This window comes from Cryptomeria japonica, chromosome 6, assembly GCF_030272615.1.
Source record: "Cryptomeria japonica chromosome 6, Sugi_1.0, whole genome shotgun sequence".
Taxonomy (NCBI): Eukaryota; Viridiplantae; Streptophyta; class Pinopsida; order Cupressales; family Cupressaceae; genus Cryptomeria; species Cryptomeria japonica.
Window position 1 is genome coordinate 284,929,347 of NC_081410.1, and position 19,463 is coordinate 284,948,809.

The following is a 19,463-nucleotide window of genomic DNA, read 5'->3' on the forward strand; positions in this document are numbered from 1 at the left end:
TCCCAATTTCGAAGCAATAAGCATCTCGTGAGGCGGAGTACTTTGATGGCAACTTTCCATCTCCAACTAGTCTCTCAAATCAGTCCTTCCTAGATGGGTTCAGTCCCCTCATCCTTCATACTATTATTCCCTATCTTCCTCGGATTATCTAATTCTGACATGTATCAGTCCCGCCTAGATAGTTATAGTACCATTCACAATCTCCTATCTGATTCCTTTCTTTCTCTTTTTTCTAAAAGTATCATAATCCTCTTTCACAATCTCGTTAATTTCTCCATTCCATACATCCAATTTGATTACCTCTACCCTTTTTCCCACAATGATCCCTTCATTTGCCAGCTGATCCGCAGCTCTGTTTGCTTCACGATAAACATGAGTTATCTTGTACTGTTGTATTCGATTTAAATTTTGTTTTATGTCATCCAAATATTGTTGTAACTTCCAATTTGGTGTTGTTTGTTTTATGACTGCATTAATAACTATCTGTGAATCACCTTCAATTTCCACCTTGCTATATCCTTGGTCAACACAAAATTTGATACCCCTAACCATAGCCAAATCTTTTGTCTCATTATTGGTAGCTACACCCATATTGCCTGCTATACTTCCCAAAATGATTCCGTCTTTGTTTCTTAATATGCTTCCATAGCCTACCCATCCGGGATTACCTTTTGCTGCCCCATCAAAATTGAGCTTGTACTATCCCATCTTTGGAGTTTCCCAAAATGCATTCACCCTTTTTACCTGCTTTGATATCACATTTATATTAGGTGGGATTAACAATTTCCATTCCATCTATATTTTTTTATCCCAATCATTTATATATTCAATTTTTCTATTGTAAGCCTTTGCATTTGCCACCTCGCATTTACTGATTTTTATTTTTTCAATAATTTTTTCCACTGTATTTTCCTTTCCCTCAAAGATTCTTCTATTCCTTTCTTTCCAAATCTGCCAAATTACCATTGAGGGCCCAATAATCCACAACAAACCCCATAGAGACTTTTGATACAAAATAGGCCAACTTGTAATCCATTTTTTTAAATTGATCTCACTGGTGCTCACCCAGCCTAGACTGTTACTTAACTAATTCTAGCACTGTCTAGCAAAGGGGCAATCTAACAATAAATGGTTGATTGATTCCTCTTCTTGCTTGCATAGTATGCATATGCTAGGTCCTTGTATCCCATACATCTTCAATCGTTCACCCGTTGATATTCTTTCGTGAAGAGCAGTCCATAAAAATGTTCCTGCCCTTGGGGCTACTTTTTTATTGAAACATAACATAGATGGCCAATCGTACTTCTTTCTGATGACTTCTTGTATTTGGTATCCCAGTTTAACCGAATATTCACCAGACTTAGCCGCACACGAAATTATTTCATCTTTTTTGTCCCTAATAACAATCCTTCTGCATTTTAAGATTTCTACTAATTTCCTTAAATCGCTATTATCAATACTATTCAGCTGTATAGCTTTCCATTCATAAATTCCATTTCCATGGGAAACTTCTTTTACATAATCTACCACAAATTCTCCATATATGTTTTTGGCCTCATTGATCCACTCCTTATCTCCAAAAATTTTACTGATGCTTTCATGCCCGTTCCAGGAATCCTCCCAAAACTTGGCTCTTTTCCCATCTCCAATCTTCCATGATATATGGTTAGTTATAATAAATCTGCATTCCTTCATAAATTTCCAAATTATAGACCCTCCATTATTATCAATAGCAGTTAATACTCTAGTTGGATCATCATTATCTAAGTATTTCTTTTGTATAATTCTGCACCATAGTTTCTTAGGCGAGCGGTATATTTTCCAAATTAACTTTTCTCCAAGTGCCAGGTTCTACATTTCTAGATTTATGAGTCTAGCCCCTCCATCCACTTTCGAACTACAAGCAGTCTCCCAACCAATCAATGGTATTTTCTTAACCTGCTTCGCTCCCTCCCAAAGAAATCTTTTGAAAAAGCTTGCAAGAGTCTGTATTACCTTGGAGGATAATTTAAAAATTGACATTGCATATATTGGCATGGCTGATAATACTGCTTTAATTAATAGAATTCTACCTGGAAGAGCAAGCCATTTATGTTTCTAGGCCTCAGTCTTTTGTCTACACTTAGTGATCATCTCCTCCCATACTTCATCTTTTGCTCTCCCCCCAATCAAAGGAACTCCTAAATACTTCACTGGAAGTGTGCCGATTGACCATCCAAGCAACTTTTTGATTTTTGTCTATGCAGCCTTCTTTGTATTGAAGAAAAAAATTTCAGTTTTTTATTGTTAATTCGTTGTCCTGACACATTGGCATAATAATTCAGAACCTCCTTTATTACCCTTGCCTCCCATACAAATGCTTCGCCAAACAGTGTGGTATCGTCTGCAAACTGTGAATGTGTAATTGATTGAATTTCTGAATGAACTCTAATCCCCTTCCATACTTCTTCCACCCGAAGTTTAGCTATATATCAACTTAATGCTTCCGCCATGATAACGAACAGAAAAGGAGATATTGGGTCTCCCTATCTCAATCCATTCTGACTTTTGAAGAAACCAAATAAAGAACCAGTAATTGCCATTGAGAAATGAGGAGTGCTTATACATAACTTTATGATTTCTATCCACTTTTGAGAAAACCCCATCTTTTGCATTACCTCTATCAGAAATTCCCATCTAACTTTGTCATAGGCTTTAGAGATGTCGAGTTTAATCACCATTGCTTTCCTTCTATCTTGAATGATTGTATGTAATGTTTCAATTGTAAGAATGATGCTATCGATAATTTCTCTCCCTGGAGTAAAACCATTCTATTCTGTAGAAATCAAATTTGGTAATACTCTTTTCAATCTATTTGCTAGTGACTTTGTGATAATCTTATATAGTGTATTACATAAAGCTATTGGCCTGTATTCCTCAAATGAAGTGGGATTTGTTTTTTTAGGGATCACTACCAAAACTGAATTATTAATTTCTCTAACAAATTTCCCATTCTTTCTAACCTGCTCCAATACTTCCAATAAGTCTGTTTTAATGAATTCCCAGCAGTTCTGAAAGAATCTTGTAGTCATACCGTTTGGCCTTGGAGCTTTATCAGGATGAAGCCCAACTACTTCCCTTCGAACTTCCTCCTCAGAGAATGGTTCCAACAACATCTGATTATCCCTATCAGAGATCAGTTGTGGCAAAGCTTCTAACATCTTTTCAGAACCTATATCCTCCCTCCTTTCCTTATCATTCAAAATATGTTTAAATAAGCTTCCACAGCCTATCCAATGCTATTTCTATCTGTGTATACCTTACCATCTTCATTCTTGATTTCATAAATTGTATTTTGGGCCTTTCTTGCTTTGACCGATGCATGGAAGAATTTTGTATTTTTATCACCTTCCTTGATCCATAACTCTCTAGCTTTGTCTTTCCAATAAATTTCTTCTCTGATTAAAATCTCTGCTAAATTAGCCTTCAACACCCTTTCTTGTTGGAAATCTTCTTGCTCCATTCTGTGTTTTAAAATTTTAAGATTCAGTGCTTCCATTTGGGACTCAACTCTTTCCTTCTCAGAAAATATGTTTTTGAAAACCTCCCTATTCCATATTTTTAATTGATTTTTTATGAAAGCCAGTTTTTTTGTAAATCGAAAGCTTGGCATACCTTTGATATCGTTGCATTGTTTCCACCATTTTCCCAAGTTATTTATCAATGTTCCATCACACCACCACATGTTTTGAAATTTGAAATAAATGCTACCCCTCTAAATTTCGTTGCCAATTTCTATTTGTACAGGATAATGGTCTGAAATACTATAAGGCAATGTTTTGATTGTAGTTGCTATATTTGCTTCCTCCCAATAAGATCCTTTCAAAAACCTGTCTAATCTCTCTGCTATATTATCCTGTCCTTGCCTTCTGTTGTTCCATGTAAACCAACCATCAGTCGGCTTACAATCCACCACCTCAATTTTTTGTATAAAATTCCTAAAATCTAATATATCCCTGGTTACTTTCCTGATGCCTCCCCGCTTATCTGCTAATTCCAAGATCACATTAAAATCTCCACCTATTATAATTTTCTTATTCCCATTCTTAGCTATACAATTCCTGATTTCCTCCCATAGCTTTGCTTTCTCCTGCGAATTAGTAGGTCCATAAATATTCCAAAGTTCTAATTCCAGCTTGTTGAGTCTATGCTGAACTTGGCAAGATAACCATTGCTTCCCTTCAGAACTTTTTGTAATATTTACCGAGGAGGGATTCCATAGAATCCCCAGTCCACCCGCTCTTCCAAATGTTGATGAAAAGATACCATTCCATTCTTTGCAAAACCTAATTAACTTATCACTATCCTCACTACTACACTTAGTTTCTTGAATCAATACAATATCACTCGCAATCTTTGTCAAATGTCATTTTAACATTCGGTGTTTGTCAGAGGGCACTAGGCCCCTGACATTCCATGTGACGATCCTCATTGCTTCCCAAGGGAGCTGTTAACTCCCTTGGTACTCTTCCTATTCAAGAATTCTGATACACTAAGAAATCCTTTCTCAGCCGCCTCCTCCTCTCTTTTCATTTTGTTAGATTTCTGACCTTTACCTCTAATCCCTTTCTCTACTGGTATAACCATTGACTCGCCTATATTCCTAATGTCTGTTATCTCTAATTCATCCTTATCTTCATCCTCCTCAGAAATTTCATCTTCCTCCAACCCGATATCACTTTGACAATTTGACTCTAAATTACATGCCTTCTCTTCAAGATCCTTTTTTTTATTTCCCTCCGCCTCCTGGCTCACCCCATTCTATTTCTTATCAAGATTTTCATTAACTTGTTCTCTAACTGTTATTTGAAGTAGCTCTTCTAAATTTTTATTTCCCACTGCTTGTTTTACCCTCCAAACCTTTTTCTCATTTTTGTTATTTCTGCACTTATCTGAATCATGGTTTCTTCTTCCGCATATAGAGAAAAAATATTTCTCCTCCTCTATTTCGATCGCTTGTAACCATTCCATATCATGACTTCTCAATTTTATCAATTGTGGAATTCTCCTGACTGCCGCTAATTTCATCCTTGCATACAAATACGAATTTACAGTCGCAATTTCTGCATCTATCTCTATTAGGGTTCCCATTGATCTGCCTATCTTTTCTAAGGCTTCTTCCGACTAGTATTCCATTGGCAGATTATTCAATCGAATCCATATTGGCTTCTCATAGGGCTCCGTTTTTAATGGATTGAAGTTCCTATACCATTTTTGGATATACAGCGGCTTATTATTCATGGTCCATAATCCCCCTTCCAGTATCTTTTGTCGTTCTTCTTCCAAAGCAAAAACCACAATGAAGAATCCTTTCGGCATGAATTTTGTTATCTGCAGCGTCTTCCAAGTTTCCTCGATCCATCTTTCTATTGATTTCCTATCCGTTCTTGGGCCGATAAATCTATAGATGATTGCTAAATCCTTTAAAAAATTAATGTCTTCCTCTATTTCTTCGCTTACATCAATGGTTTGAATTTCTCTTCTATCTTCGCCGAATATTGCCTCTGACCTCCCCTTCGCATCATGATCTCCATTTTGCAAAACCTTCTGCTTTTTTTCGCTCTCAATTTTTCTTATTGAAAGAACTCTTACAATCTACAAGATTTTTTGAATGAGAGGTGAAGGCTGAATTTATAGAGAATCACAAGAGAGACCAAGAAAAAGCACAATTTAGGATTAATTGAAATAATTGAGAAATCAAATTTAGTTAACCTTGAGATAGATTCCAATTATAGTTTAATTGAAATGCATTCAGATTATAAGTTCGAATTGTATTGGTGATAGAATTAATTAATTCCATGCACTTGAGATGAAAATAGGTAATTCTATGCAATTCTTTGATTTATTCAAGAAAAGAGTCTTTTCAATGCAACTGAACTTCTTTTTCTCAAAAGCTTTGAGTTCCAATTTTAGAGAATGATTAAATTCCTTTTAATTGCTTTTCTGATTTCAAGTTCTCAATTTAGAAGAAAGAAATAATATCTCAAGTTTGATTTCTCTTTCAATCCAATTCTTTTATTTTATTTTAAATTTAACTCTTGCTTTGCATATTGATTCCTCTTTTGTGATAAATTAATTCATTTTTTTATGATTAAATGGCAAATTTATTAATTAATCAAATATGCTAGGATATTTATAAATTAAATAGGATAATTGATCAAAATGATTTTCTTGGAATGATTTAATTAATTAAATAAATATTTAATTAATATTGAGTTATTCACTTGCCATGTAATATTTGATGATTGAAGAATTAATTAATTGTGTGCTCAAAACTGATTTAATTGCCTTTGGTTAGGACCTTGGTGATGTTGTCAAAATTAGGGGCCCATGGTTTAGGTGACCAATTTCAGGGTATTACAGGTAAAAGATAGAAGAAGAGAATGCCCTAGCGTGAAAATGTGGGTGGTATATGTCCCCTCGAGAATTTAGCCGAGAATTTTTTTAAAACAAATTTTGGGAAAATTCTCGAAAAGAAGAAAGAATGACATATGAGAGAAGAAAAAAAAGAAAAGGATGATGAAGTGAAGGAAGTGGTAGAAAGATGGGAAAAGGTGATAAAGAGGGCCATAGGGGGGCCCATATAAGGCCCACGAGGCCCAAGGGTTATTATCACATACACCTATTAGAGAATAGAGAGCATAAAGCCCTTGGAGAGAGAGATGGTACATGTTCTCCTTCACAAGCACCGCATGGAAAGGGTTCGATGACATGAGAGACCAACTCACTATGGCCCACTAGTACATACCCTGGATCCACTCAATATTTTGGTAGATTAGGGAAAATTTTAGGGCTAGAAATAGGGTTTTGAAGGGTAGCATGGCAGAGGTGCTAATCGCCATTTCGGTGCGCCCTAGCTTAGTGCATGTGCTTGCAAGTAACGCGAGTGCACGCAGGGTAGGGGTAAAGAAAGGGGCTCAGGACAGGCGCACATGGTTTGTGCATGCACTCATGCTGGTTGGCATGAGAGGGGGGTCAATAGGGTCAAAGGGGTGGAGGTCTATAGATCAACGCCTTTTTCTATGGTGCAACATGTGCACCACGGTTTTAGCGCATGTGCATGACTGATTTAGTGCGTGCATTGGGTAAGTAGAAATGGGAGAATGAAAGGTGGAATAGGGATTGTAGAGGGTCAACGGGGCACATGCATTCCCCAAGGGTAGATTATAGGATAGAATTGGATAGAATAAAAGAGGATTAGACTAATGAAGTGGCTTAACTGGGTGCAAGAGGATCTAGGACCACTCCCATCACGTGAGCACTAGCCTACCACTATGAGGATATATAGGTAGTTGTGAGTAGATGAGCAGGATATATTGAGCACGGTTGGCTTGGGTTTCAGCGGTTGATGGCCGAGGATCAAGGTACATTCATCTATGATGATTGTATTAGTGGAGAAATGGGATAGAAGGACTTGTACCTTTCACCTACCCATAGGAGAGGCTACCATCACACTATTAGACATCTAGAGAATCTTGAAGATCCCCATTCGTGGTGTTATTCCTGAGTATCGGCTAGATGGGGCATAGTACTAACTTCATTAGGTGTGTGAGTATGATAGATTGCCAATGGATGGGACGTGATTACATCTTGGGCAGATGATGTGGATCAGGCACATTCCACACCTAGTGCTCATTATTTGTGGATTGATCAATGGATGAGTGATGTTGGATCTCGATGGACATGGTTTCTCGATAGGGTGGAGTAGGTGTGTGTAATACATGGTACACGATTGCATGGAGTATGCATGGGGAGTGGCTATACTGGGATAGTTGTACCACAACATGTATTTAGTTTTATATCAAGAGTATCAAAGTCTTTCTGTAGGAGTGACACTTTTGCATATATGGGCATGCGAGCATATCGCATTGACATAGCTAGTGGGGGTTCAGGATAGACGCCGATGGTTCCCATATGTGGACCAATACAGGGGACTTCTCCACTATAACAGGCTTGGGGAAATATGGTTTTGGAGGAGGGTCTTCGATGAGTTGGTGTTCTTCACCTGGAGGACCTTTTTAGGTTGCAAGAGATGGAGAGGGGACTATCAGCTACATTGGGCATAGTCTGAGATGTGGTTATTTGACTATTCAGTACATGTCATTGAGAACTATGTTCCACATCAGGTGGCCCAGCAGTTTGGGGATATCTAGGATACATTGGAGGTAGAGCGGTTATATCTGAGGATCACTCGCGAGACCGGGACATGGGGGAAGGCTATTAGCCCTTTGGAGGTTTGAGTGAATTGGGAGGGTGTAAATAGAAGGGTATGGGATGAGTGGGGGAGGTGGTAGATGATGCATCTATGACCGATGCATACAAGGGTTGGTGGAAGGCTCACTTGCTAGTCTGACTCACTATTCCTGAAGTTCTAGAGGAGGATGAGCTATGACCATCTATTGATGAGGTCATAGGGGGAGGATGAGAGTCCTAGAGATAGGGTAGTGGCAGTAGGAGGAAGGTATGGAGGATAGGGTTAGAGGAGAGGAGGGGGGAGGAGAAGAGGGGTGAGGAGAGGAGGGGGTCAGCAAAGGAGGCAAGGGAGACAGCAGGCATAGGTCTAGCAACCGACCGCATAGGTTGGGATAATTGAGGGAGAGGGAGAGGGAGGGGATGGAGTATAGCTGATGGACATCCTAGACATACAGGTGTAGGGTGAGGGAGTACCAATATAGGTAAAAGTACTAGGTGTATTAGAGGAGAGGGTGGTGAGGGATGAGTATGACAGAGTCTTATGGGAGAGGGATGGTGCTCAAGCTAGGGCTAGGAGCTTGGAGGATAAGGTGCATGGACTGGATGCCATCAAGGAGAGGTAAAGGAGGGTGGAGGAGGATATATATAGGTCAAGAGGGCAAGGGCAGACAACCTACAGTTAGAGGTCACATGGCTGAGGTGGGAGATTGATGACTCTGTGGCACCTCAAGCAGAGGTGGCAGCCTTGAGGGAGGAGAGGGATGATACAGACCAGCTGCTAGAGGAGGTTAGGAGTGGGGGAGCCATCAGGCAGCTAAGGAAAAATATAGAGAGAGTGGATGGGGAGATGGATGCACTCCGGGCATGGCTTAGTAGAGCAAAGGCAGATGCAAGGAGATTGCAAGCAGAGTGGGATGCAGCCCGTTGGCTTTTGGAGCCTACTAGTTTTACACAGGTGTATGCAAACCTCACTAGCCAATAGTGATGAGCAGAGAGTTTGGGTCATGAGGCAGCATATTATAGGGGTCTGTATCATGGGGTAGTTCCAATAGATTAGAGAGATGCATCTTACACTGAGAGGGGGTGAACTCAGGGGACTCAGAGTCAGCGCCTAACCCAGAGTCAATAGATAGGAGGATCAGTGGCTATGAGGCCATCGAGAGGGGGTGAAGGACCATCTGGAGGCACAACTGGGAGAGGGGACGAAGATGAGGAGACAGGGAGTGTGGTATAGCCCTATTATATGTGACATTGTATTTTGACCCTTCGGGGAGTTATACCATTGTACTATGATTGACACATTCACTATTTTTTATATATATAGATATGATTTTGGAAGCATATATGCATGTATGGACTTTATTATGGACATTGATTATTATTTTATTATTGGATGATGATGCTATGATAATTGATGCATGTGATGGATATTGTTTTACCTTTTATGATGTAGGATGGATGCATATGCATATATTATATAATATGTAATGTTTCTGACATGTTTGTTGATGCAGGATGCATGTGGATTATTTTATATGTATGCATATGTTGTCTAACATGTTTGTAGATGCATGATGCATGTGGATGATATGATGTGCATGTTTTTTGGATTTTTTATGTTATGACATCTGAAGAAGATATCCCTGAGGTTGCGCCTTTTGGGACCAAATTCATTATCTATAATGAAAAAATGAATCCTGACCCAAACATCTACTCATCTCGTTGCAAATTCTGCATTTAATTTGACACACTGATCAAATATTTGCTTAACAATTTGATCTGGACTTGTTGATTTTTCCATTATATTTGATTTTCTTTTGCTCATAGACCAGGGATTTGATAGCAGATGTGACCTGGTACTGTTGTCGTGAACTTTACTTTTTTAGGCTGTTAAATTTCTTGTCATTTGTAAAGTGTCCCAAAATGAATGACTGTGGGATTTTGATGCATGGTGTGTTGAATGTGATTATTTTCAAATTTTTTATATTGAATGATGTGATCATTAATGCTATATTAGATGCTAATATTTGAATGGGCTTTAATTAACCTTACATTATCATGACCCCAAGATGTGTGATTGTGAACATGCATGACAAATACATTTCAATAGATAGTCAAGATTGTATGTACCAGTTTACATGTTTGTATTTAATAATGCAACTCAATGCTACTAAATGAAAAAAATGATTATGATAATAAAACAATAATATAACTAATGATTATGGACAATGCAATTAATGAAGTGATGATTTTTGGAATGTACCAACCATAGTACAACAACATAGGATTAGAAGAAATTAAGAAAATAAATAAATTGAGGTCTCCAAAATGAATAGTGATAGGATGAAATGTAGATGAGTGGATGGAAGGGATTTGTTATGCAAAATGTGGAGAGAAAACCTAGTTTTGATTTTGCCAAGGATAGTCTAAACCACTGATTATAGGAACCAGGATGTAATGAAAAATCTGATGCATGGACTGACTCTCAGACAAATAGGAATCTCTAGTACACAACCATGTAAACACCATATAGATGTAGGTATAGGGCTATAGTTTCGTATGAGAGAGACCTTCAAACATACCATACCACAAAACATGCCCCAGTATGCCCTTTTTTGTAACATACCAAGATATAGATTAATCATGCCAGCCATGGGTAGGAATAGTAATAGGACAAAGGGATGCAAATCAAAGAAAATAGACCAAATCATGCAAACAAAATGCACAAGGCCAACTGACATCTCTTGCCAAGAGTAGGACTTAGGATTTGTGGATATACTACCGGATAGGGGAAGGATGCATCTTGATGGGCATGAGTGACTGATGGATGTGAATAGGCAATAAAGCATATGACATGGATATATGAGTGCAGATGTGATACTTGACTGTTGAGACTTGATGGAGTACAATGTACATGTGGATGAATGTTTTGATAACATGCAAGTCAAGAGGAAGCCTAAGCTTAGGACTGGGAATTAAGCTTAGTTTAGTGGGATGAAAGCTCAGATTGATGGGATGGAATCTCAATTGGATGGGATGATCCTTAATTACAATTCAGGCAAAGACTCATCACCATATGTTGCGGGAGAATGGATAACTAGCCTGCTGAGAATAGTTTAGTGGGAGAAGTGGGTAGGGTTGTTGTGGAGGATACTAAAATGGATCACAACATCTATGGAGGCGGTCAGGAGCACCTTGTTCCTTTTCCTTTTGTTGGGGGGGGAGGTAGGGTCATTAGATTGATTTTCTTCTTAGAATGAAGGAGACAACCGATAGCAAATAGGGTGATGGATTTCGTGGGAGAAGGTTTATGTAGTGGCGTGGATTAAAGAATATGGATATCGGGTGGGTGGGTGGGGAAGACAGAGTCTGACCTAATAGATGATGGATCCAAATTATTTACCTTGACACCTATAAACAGGTTTTCACCAAGGTACTTTCCCATAGTGCCACAAAGTGGTTTTCAGTAATTGATGAATTGATTTTTCACTTTTTTGCTTTTTTCATTTTTTTGTATTTTTCTTGTTTTTTAATTTTTAATTTTTTTGTATTTTTTAATTTTTAGACAATTGGCGACCTTTTGAGGACTAGGCATGAAATCCCTTAAAGTACATGATGTTCATATGCTCATCCAAGAGATCTCCTTCAGGAGTAGCCAACTGATATGCCCCTGATCCATATTTTGCTATGATCACATAAGGTCCACTTCAGTTAAGCTCAAACTTGCCTTTCTTTTCTCTTTCTTGAAGACTTTTATGATTTTCCATAAGGACAAGATCACCAACTTTAAATTCCTGAGTTCTGACTTTCTTGTTGTAGCTCAAGCGTAGATGATTTTGATATACTCGGAGATGATTCAAGGCCTTGAGGTGCCTTTCATCCAACAATTATAGGTCTTGCAGCCTAGCAACTTTGTATTCCTCATCAGGGTGGATATTCTGTAGGGATATCCTTAGGGAGGGGATCTCAATCTCAAGAGGGAGGACAACTTCAAAGACAAAGACAAGGGAATAGGGAGTGGTGCCTATGGGAATGCAGATAGAGGTGCAATGAGCCCACAAAGAAGGATGGAGTTGGAGGTGCCAATTATGGCCAGCTTCATTGACTGTCTTTTTAAGGATTTTGATTAAGGTCTTATTAGAAGGCTCAACTTGACTGTTGTCTTGCAAGTAATAGGGGATGGAGAAGCAGTATTGGATATCAAACTTCTGACAAAGCTCTTTAACATCCTGATTCTTGAAGACCATTAATCATGATAATAACTTTGGGGATTCCATATCGGTAGATTAAATAGTTTAGAATGAATTTAGAAATTTCCTTCCCATTGGTGAAGGTAAGAGGGATGACCTCCACCCACTTGGTGAAGTATTCACTGGTGGTGATGATGAATTTGTGACCATTGGAGAATATAGGGTGGATTTTCCCAATGAGATCAAGCCCCCACTATGAGAAGGGCCAGGGTGTGATAAAAGGTTGTAGATCCTGTGATGGAGTGTGAATCTTGTCACCATGCTTCTGACAAGGGATACATTTCTTCACATAATTATATGCATATTCTTCCATTGTAGGCCAGTAGTATCCCGTTTGCAAGATATTTTTAGTCAAAGTGAGACCACTTGAGTGTGCCCCACAAATACCCTCATACACTTCACATAGTTCCCAGTCAACCTCTTGTTTGTCTAGACACCTTAGGAGGGAACCATCGAAATGCCTTCAGAATAGGGTGTCTCCAAGGATGGTGTAACGGGCACAATGGCAGATCAAGGTTTGTTGTTGGGTTTTGGTGAGGTGTGGAGGGATGGTGTTGTCTCTTAGGTAGGCAAAGGTCTCTTGATACCAAGGGGATTCGAGACCAATGAGTACATACACCATTTCAGAATGAGGTAGATCATATGCCCGTATGAAGAGTTGCTTGACCAAAACTCACATTTCTGACTATGTGTCGTCATTTGAAGGAGAGAACTAATAGTGGCCATTGCATCTGCAACTCTATTATTTGTATGTGGAATCTAATCAACCTTAATTGATTTAGAATGTTGCTTAAGATCCTCAACCATACTGCGATAAGGAAGAAGCTTGTCATATTTTTTTTGGTACTCATCATTGACTTGTTTAATGACAAGTTGGGAATCACCATAGACGTGTAGTTCCAATATCTTCTATTGGATAGCCAAGAGAAGTCTAGTGATTAGTGTTTCATATTCTGCAATGTTGTTGGTGCATGCAAAGGCTATCTTGTATGATTTATGGATGCCATATCCTTTAGGTGTGACCAATAGTATGCCTCCCCCAATGCATTCTGTGTGCAAGAACCATCAAAATACAACTGCCATGTGGAAGATATAGTGATAGTCATTATGGATTCATCTGGGAATTTTGTGAGGATAGGGTGATCACCTTGAAGTGGATTATCTACCAGTTGATTTGCTATCACTTTTCCTTTGATTGTTTTTCTATCTACATACAAAATGTCGAACTGACTTAGTTACATGACCCATTTAGCAATTCTCCCTGTGAGAGCATCTTTTGATAAGAGATATTTGAGAGGGTCAATCTTAGCAATCAATTTTGTTTTATTGTTAAGCATGTAATGTCAAAGTTTTTGTGTGCTGAAGATAAGTGCTAAGCTTTCTCTTTCAATAGGGGTATAATTGAGCTCATACCCTACTAAAGTGCGACTGATGTAGTAAATAGCATGCTCTTTTCCTTGATCGTCTATTTGTGCCAACAATGCGCCAAGTGCCACTGCAGTTGCTGATATGTATAAAAGCAGCGACTATCCTGGAATAGGAGGCATAAGTACAGGAGGTGATGCAAGGTATTCTTTGAGTTTCTCAAAAGCCTTCTGACATAGGCAATCCCATTTGAATTTGGTATCCTTACGTAGTAAGTGTGCAAATGGGTGACATTTATCTACAAGATGTGAAATGAAGCATCTGATGGATTGGAGCTTTCCTTGGAGGCTATGCAGTTGTCTGAGAGTCTTCAGGGGAGGCATTTCCATGATAGCTTTCACCTTTGTAGGATCAACCTCTATGCCTAAATGAGAAACAATGAAACCTAACAGTTTCTTAGATGTAACACCAAAGACACATTTCTTGGGATTTAGGCGCAAATTAAATATTTTTCCAATCTCTCAAAGGTATGTCTTAGGATAGGGATGTGCTCATCTCTTGTCTTGGATTTTCCTAGGAGATCATCCACATAATCCTCCATGATTCTATGCAAAAGGTCATGAAAGATTGTTGTCATTTCTCGTTGATATGTTGCTCCAACGTTCTTGAGACCAAAGGGCATGAAATAGTAACAAAAGGTGCCCCATGGCATGGCGAATGTTGTTTGGTGTCAGTCCTCTTCTGCGATCCTGATCTGATTGTATCCAGAAAATCTATCCATAAGTGACAACATTTCATGTCCCATTGTGAGATCTATGATTATGTCTATGTTGGGGAGTGGGAAGTCATCCTTAGGGCATGCTTTATTTAAATCTCAAAAATCTATGCAAATGTGGATGCCCTCAGTAGCTTTGCCAACAGGAACAATGTTGGACACCCATTCAAGATAATCTATTGGTTTTATGATTCCAACATCCAACATATTTTGAAGCTCTACTTTGACAAGGAGTCCAATATGTGGGTGCATCTTGCATAATTTATGCTTTGCAAGTTTATCATTTGAACAGACAACAAGATTATGGACTACTAAGTCTGGATAAAGGCCTGGCATGTCAACCTACGACTAGGAAAAGTTGGTCTTTGTTTTTATGAGAAAATTGATAAAGTTAAGTTTTTCTTGATCCGACGGGGACTTAGCAATGAACACATTGTTTGGGGTGTCTTCAGTGCCCACATTGATAGTGTCTTTTTAAACTATAAGTATATTTGACCTATCTTGTTGTAGGGGAACCATGGTAGGGACGTTAAGTTCCTCATCCTCAAGTGCCTAATCCAAGTTTTCACTTGCAGATACATCCTTTATTTTTACTTTTTCCTCATCCAAAGGTGCCTCAAGGATATTTTCACCTAAGGAATCATGATTTTTTTTTATTATCTTGTTTACAACTATGGGAATTCACCTAACTACCAAAGTATCCATTCTCATGTAGTTGGATCCCATGAACTCTATTGCAGTCTTCCAAAATGTGCAGCATCAAGAGAGTCATGAGAGAATTATCATCAGCACATATGTCCAAAGCAATTTTGTCTCGTTGGTCCCAGTCTATAAGCTCAGGGTGGACAAGTTACAACTCATGTGGAGTGGAAGGGATTACAGGGGTGATGGTGTTGATATGGGTGTCAAATAAGATGTCATCTTCATATTTAAAAGGCATTTCATAAAATTCCTCTTCATCAAAGTCTTCAAAATCCAAGGAGGGACTTGAAGGGGTACTAGCAATAGTGATCTTAGGTACTAGAGTGTAACCCAAGCCCCTATTATACTTGTATGATATGGGATTTATTGGTGCCTTGATTCCTTTTTCTTCTGGCCCCAAGTCGTGTCCCTTATAACCCATCTTATCCACTATGGTTGATGTTTTTGTATACATCTTCTTGGGAATCTTTGTTGGTTCTTCATCCTCTTCACGATACAACCAAGAGGAAACATATGTCTTGAGACTCTCTTCATCAAGTGAGCCCCATTTCTTTAAGGTGGTGTCTTTGCATTGGATAGTGGGTTTCTGGTCCTTTTTTATTTCTTTAGGCTTTCCAAATGACTTGGGAGATAAGGGGAGTTTTCCCACAAGTAGGACATCCTCAAGTTTGTACACTCCTCAACCATTGTCTATGATCGGGACCTTAGTTTCTGCTTGAGATGAGGTGGAGGCAACTTTAGATGCATTAGATGAAGGAGGTGGAATGGGTCTATTTAATGGGTAGTGGTATGGATATTTCCCCTCTAAGAGCTTGTAATACTGGAAAGGTTGTGGATCACCTTTGATAGTGATCTCTCTACCATTTAAGGGAAATTTAAGGCATTGGTGGTAAGTGGAGGGAACGAATTGAAGGGAATGAATCCATGGATGACTAGGGAGAGTGTTATAAGGGAGATCAAGATCTAAGACTTGGCAAGGGGTCTCAGCTGTAATAGGGCCCACTTGAAGAGGTAAAGTGGTCATGCCTTTGGAAACCCTTTCTACATCATCATAGGTTTTGATTGTGATTCATCCTGATGTATCAACCAAGTCCTCAAAAAGTCCTAATTGATTTATTAACTTGTATGTACAGAGATTGAGTCCAGATCCACCGCCTATCAAGATGAATTTAACCTTGTGTTTCTAGATAAGATCTTTAATATGCAATAGTTTATTATGATCCTCGTCGCAGGGAGAATCATTGGAGGTGAAAACAAGGTGGTGTTGGGCAGTGAGGTTTCTAGTGAGGGCTTGGTACTGGGCAGCATTGATGTTGTTAGGGACACATTATTCAAGGAGGGCTTGTTCTGAAATCTCCTTATGAATGAGGGAGGTCTTGAGGAGCTCTAGGATGGAAATATGTGCAAGAGTATTCTCAAGATGATCAAGGAGGTCATATCAGTGGGTCGATGACATGGGGGGAGGATTCGGTGGAGGAGGAGATCCTTGGACAATTACTCTTCCATGTCAAGTGGTTACATTACAGTCATTCTAAGAATGAGACATGGAAGGTGTGGATTCTTGAATGACTATCTTAGTAGGGTTGGGTCTTCTTGCTGATTATGGAGGAGGAGGACAACCTTGAATGGCGACCCTAGGTCTATTTTGGGAATGATGAGGGTTAGCTCCTTGGATAGTGATGATGTTCGCGTGGTTATCTGCAAGCTCTTTAGGACCCACCAAGGAGTCAAAACCAGTTAGATGATTAGTATAATCATAGTTCACAACATTAGATGATGAGGCCTTACATTTATCATGCTTTGGGAAGGATTCCTCGTACATTTTGAGTTTATCATTATTTTTACCAGGTTTTACTGTTGCTACCTCAATATCACCCTTATCAATGAGATCTTGGATGTAGTTCTTCAATTTCATACACTTGTGTGTATCATTCCCATTGATGTAGTGATAGTCATAGTACTCATTCTCATTATACCACCTAGGTTTGGGTTGATTAGGATCAAATGGGTGAGTTATTGGAAAGACAACCGCACCAGCCTGGACAAGCTTTTGGAACACAACCTCGATGGGCTCAGCAAGGAGAGTATACTCCCTTGGAGTTTGATTGTTAGCTCAGGGTGGTCACCCCTAGATTGACACATTGTTGGGGAGCCTTTGATATTGATTTTGATTATTTTGATGATTATTGAATTGGTTGTTAGTGGTGGTGGATTTTGGAGGAGTGGCCACAGTTTGGACCCGCTTTGCGTCCGTGACACCATCGTTGACCACATTCTTGCTTTTAGACCAAAGTTTTGGTTTGTCATTGTGATAAGAGGAAGTATTCTGAATTGATTTTGAATAATGCTTTAGAGTGCCATCCTTTAACAAGACACGTTCAAGGGATAAGACTTTATTAGTCAACTTTTGGAAATATTTTATACACTGAGCTGTCAAGGGTTTTGATAGTTTGGGTACCTAATTTTTCTTAAATTATTCAATTTGGTGTTCCTCTAGCATATCCCACTGAAACTTTTTGATGAGATGTCACCACCTTTGCAAGAAGTTGGCTAAGGTTTCTCCAGGCCTTTTTTTTGTCTTACAAAGGTCCATCATGGAAATATCATTGATGATGTTGTAAGCGTAGTGGGCCACAAAATTTTCTGCTAAGTCTGGGAAGGAGGTGATAGAACCTCGGAGCAAGGATGAGAACCATGCAAGAGAGTCTCTTGTAAGACTCTTAGGGAATAGTTTACGGAGATAAATCACTATAGGAGACTTCTTGACATAAGATGTGGAATTCACTGACGTGATCTCGGGGGTCACCCTAGCCTTCGTACTTCATGAACTTAGGCATCTCAAACCCTACCGGGTTAGGTGCAACTAATATTGATGGATCATAAGGACAAGGACATAATTCCTCAAATGAATAAGGTTTTCTTTTGTTAGTCCCTTCCGTCATGTTTTTGATGATGTTTTTCATGTCCTGAATTTCTTTGATTATATCAATTTGTGGGTCTTGGACATGATTGACCATGTTTTCCTCAGGTACCTGGTGAGTCGTTGATGACACACCACCACAACTAATATATTGATAAGACAAAGAAGTGGGAATATGATATGTGATGATCGATGTGATGGGGACTTGGGAGGTGATGATTGGTCGTGACCCGTGGATTGTGGTAGCGTGAGAAACAGAAGTATTGATGAAATTAGTGGCATTTTTTAGGAGAATAGAAGATTGAGGAATATAGACATTTGGGCAAGTAAAAGATGATGGAATAGAAGAATGTTGAAGAATGGACGTGATTGGGTTGGATAATGGTATAGATGCTAATAAGGAAGAAGGTTGGATGCAAACCACGGGGATGGATACCATGCGTGATATGGATTGAGGATGAATAATAGGAGAAATGAGGTGATTAGGAGAAAATTCTCTCGATGGTTGTTGATCAAGAATGGATCTATCAAAATCAAGGGAAGGCAAGCTCCATTTTCAATGAGGCTCTTTAAGAGACCACTAGGATTGTGTTAGATGAATTTCTCCATCATTTTTTGATTGTATGAATCCTCTAGGAATGTTGACACTTTCGGGAAGAGGTCATCTTGATCAACCATGTTAGAGTCCACTTGTGATTGTGGATCTTGAATATTGGGTTGTACATTTTTCCCTTGTGTGGGATCTTATGTAGGATCTTTGTATAGAATACTAATGTTCAACATGCCATATTATTATTCGGCCATCTTCTTCTTTTGAGATCAAGTTGTGACCATACAAGAATAACCTTAGGAAATATTTATTGGAAGAAAGAGCTTTATGAAAGGACTTAGCAAAAAATTAAGATTTTGATTGAATTTGTTGAAGTTGGATTGAATGATTGATGGGGTCCCTAGATTAGGACAAAGTTTGATTAAGATTGCACCTTAGTCCTTGGATAAGGATTTTAGGTGGGGGATTTTGATGATGAAAACCAAAAACAAGGTGACAACCAAGTTGGGTGAAATTTAGACCTTAGGATAATGATCAAAATCTCTTTCTACTAAAGATTGACTAATGATCCTAAGCAGAAATAATATGTGAGGTTGGGGTCTTGATCGACCCAAAAGATGAGCCAAAAGGTACTTGGGGGAGATTATTTCCCAAGCACTAAGGCCAAAT

At 38.9% G+C, this 19,463-nt stretch overlaps 1 protein-coding gene across 1 annotated transcript; it reads right to left on the reverse strand.

Moving 5' to 3' along the window:
- Positions 1-204: 204 nt before the first annotated feature.
- LOC131876591 (uncharacterized) lies at positions 205-591 on the reverse strand. The gene has a single exon (XM_059222028.1). The coding sequence runs from the start codon at positions 589-591 to the stop codon at positions 205-207; it is 387 nt and encodes a 128-aa protein (XP_059078011.1).
- Between the last annotated feature and the right edge of the window lie 18,872 nt (positions 592-19,463).

What these genes read in the sequence shown, in the direction of transcription:
- LOC131876591 (XM_059222028.1), bottom strand. Translation starts at nt 591, where the DNA reads ATGGGTGTAGCTACCAATAATGAGACAAAAGATTTGGCTATGGTTAGG.